Raw genomic sequence first — 3,282 nt, forward strand, 5'->3', positions numbered from 1 at the left:
AAAAAAAAAAAAAAAAAAAAAAGAAACATTTGTTTAATATATATATAGATGGAACCTACAAATAAAATAAAATAATTTATTAGAAAGAGAGAGAGAGAGAGTGGGGAGGGATCAGGTGGTATCTAGTTCAGGCTCGTTCTCTTCCTCTTTCTTTAGGCTTTGGCTATCTCATTCACTCACCCACGAACCTTCCCTCTTAACCAATCTTCTTCTTACATAAACACCTCTCATTCCCACCGTTTCCAAAAGAGAAAGCTTTCCACACAAAAAAAAAAGAAAAAAAAAAGAAACACACACACAAGTTTTGTTCAATCTTTGAGGTAAAGATTGGATTTTTTTTTGATAAAAATTGTCGTGAATGAAATGGGGGAGCTTTTGTTGTCTCGTCTACTATTGAATCAGTCAACCTCATCCATTGTTGCTTATCTCAAAAGGTATTTTCTTAGAGGTTCTTCTTCTTAGAAAAAGTTAAGTTGGGGGTTCTCTGATACTTTGAATGTAATTTATAGCAAAAAGGCAAGATTTTGAATTGTAATTTCGATATGTATATTTCTCGGATGGGTTTGAGTCGGAGTTTCCCGCCGCCTTTTGGGGGATTTCGGGAACTTTTAGGGTTAGGGTTGGATATTGTGTTTCTCTAGCAGTCTTCTCTCCTTTTCTTGAGACTAAAAGAGTTTTTTTTTAATTGTTTTTTTTTGGGTTCCTGGGGATTGAGATTTGGGATCTTAATCAACATGTGGGTTAATTGGGAGATCTGGGATTTGGGAGATCTTGTGAAGGATTGAAAAAAAGAAAAAAGCTTTATTATAGATTTAAGAATGGACAAGAAGTGAAGAAGAAGGTGGAAGTTTTGTTTTTGTGTGTGAAATGAAAGGTTCTTCTATTCTTGCTGTTTTGTCAATGGAGAATCATCATCCTTCAACGCTCTTATCTATGGATTCTAGTGGTTCATCTCATGAGGAACTTGATCTTGAGATGAACAATGGTAATAGGCAAATCACTCTTTACAATCCACCAGACATCAATCTGCCTTTGTCTGTAGGACGAAGCTCTCCTTCTTGGAACTTGGATTCTTGTGATAACATTTTGGATGTTGGTCTTAGCTCCCATGTCTACGAGACCGAGACTTTTCTCAATGTGGTTCCCAGTAAAGTCGCCAAGAAATGCTTGAAACGAGGTGATAGTATGTGGGGAGCTTGGTTTTTCTTTAGCTTCTACTTCAGACCTGCGTTGAATGAGAAATCAAAGTCTAAGGTCATTAGGGAAGCTAGTACTGGAGTAGGAGGAGGAGGATGTTTTAGTGGGTTTGATAAATCTGATCTCAAGCTTGATGTGTTTCTTGTTCAGCATGATATGGAGAACATGTACATGTGGGCTTTTAAGGATAAACCTGATAATGCTCTCGGGAAAATGCAGTTGAGAAGCTATATGAATGGGCATTCTCGTCAGGGCGAGCGTCCGTTTCCCTTTAGCGCAGAGAAAGGCTTTGTTCGGTCTCACCGAATGCAGAGGAAGCATTACAGGGGACTCTCTAATCCTCAATGTCTTCATGGGATAGAGTTTGTGCCTTCGCCGAGTTTGTTGTGTGTCAGTGAAGAAGATAAGAAGAGATGGATGGAGCTGACGGGTCGAGATTTGAAGTTCACCATCCCTCCTGATGCTAGTGATTTCGGTTCATGGAGGAATCTTCCCAACACGGATATTGAGCTTGAGAGACCGCCTCATGTTACAAAACCTGCACCAAATAACGCCAAGAAGATTCTCAATGGCTCTGGCTTACATTTGACAAGTAATGCCTCTTTCAGTAGCAATGGGGAGTCTTCGGATCAATCTCCAGGAGGAGTCAACAACAACAAGAAGAGAAAAGAGTTTTTATCTCCGGGAAGCAGTGAAGAAGAATGTTGTTTGACTGTTAACAACATTGAGACTCACCATGCCAAGGACCCTCCCAGTTGGGTAAACGACTTCACTGGAGTGATGAAGAACAGCTGCGGACCCGTGACTGCAGCAAAAACGGTGTACGAGGACGAAGAAGCTTATCTGGTTGTGATAACTCTACCGTTTGTGGATTTGAACACCGTGAAGGTTTCATGGAGGAACAATATCACAAATGGTATCGTGAAGGTCACAGGATTGAGCACTTCAAGGGCTTCATATGTGAAGAGACGGAACCGGACTTTCAAGCTAGTTGATCAGACGGCTGAGCATTGTCCTCCGGGGGAATTCATGAGGGAGATTCAATTGCCAAATCGGATTCCGGAAGAAGCAAACATCGAAGCATATTTTGATGGGACTGGACCAGTTTTAGAGATTGTGGTTCCAAAACTGAGAGGAGGAGTGGAGGAAGAACACGAGGTTAGAGTTCGTCTACGGTCACACCACCTCGGATGAAAGATGCTACCAATGTTTTATGTGTTTGTAGAAGTATTTTGTTGTGTACAATGGGAGAATAAGCAAAAGCAGAAGCATAAGTGCTGTTTTCAAGTATAACATTTTCACTTCACTCTTTTCTGCTTCGGTTGCGAACGTGCAATATATATATTTTTAATTCTTCAGAGCAAGTTGTATTTAACCATATTTTAATTTTGATTACTAGTATACAAGTTTTTTTTGTTTCCCATGTAAAGATTTCATTTTTATAGAGACAAAAGATTAGTTTTATCGTTTTGTCTACTGCTCAATCCCATTTTTGGTAGCCCTATGAAGAATTCGACACAAATTATGTATGTAACCAGTTATATCACTAAGCATTTTAAAGAGAAAGGGTCACCAGACAAACAACAAACAGAGAGTTACTGGGCTCAAATAAAAAAGATAAATCATAAAAGAACCAACACAAAACAATGACCAAGAAACAACTTAGTCGACCTCCTCGATCTTAGGGCCAGCACCGCCTGGAGCAGGAGGAGCATCTTCGTCCATAGCATGGGGACCTGGACCACCGGCTTCACCACCAGCTCCTTGGTACACCTTGGCGATGATTGGGTTGCAGATGCTCTCCAACTCCTTCATCTTGTCTTCAAACTCGTCAGTTTCAGCCAACTGGTTACCCTCCAGCCACTGAATCGCCTGCTCAATGGAGTCCTCGATCTTCTTCTTGTCTGCTGCGGGAACCTTCTCACCAATCTTCTCGTCCTGGATGGTGTTCCTCATGTTGTAAGCGTAGTTCTCTAGAGCATTCTTGGCTTCAACCTTCTTCTTGTGCTCCTCGTCCTCAGACTTGTACTTCTCTGCTTCTTGAACCATCTTCTCGATCTCATCCTTGGAGAGACGACCCTTGTC

General features: G+C 41.0%; 1 protein-coding gene and 1 pseudogene across 1 annotated transcript; one reads left to right on the forward strand and one right to left on the reverse strand.

The window, feature by feature from the left end:
- On the forward strand, positions 342-2,613 carry LOC104768416 (the record flags this gene model as incomplete). Its single annotated transcript, XM_010492403.2, is given in 1 exon segment — positions 342-2,613. A coding segment is annotated over 1 exon segment (1,524 nt). The 3' UTR covers positions 2,392-2,613.
- The window catches only part of LOC104772093, a 3,875-nt pseudogene continuing 3,312 nt past the window's right edge, over positions 2,720-3,282 (reverse strand).

The sequence above is a fragment of the Camelina sativa genome, chromosome 20 (assembly GCF_000633955.1).
Source record: "Camelina sativa cultivar DH55 chromosome 20, Cs, whole genome shotgun sequence".
Lineage (NCBI taxonomy): Eukaryota > Viridiplantae > Streptophyta > Magnoliopsida > Brassicales > Brassicaceae > Camelina > Camelina sativa.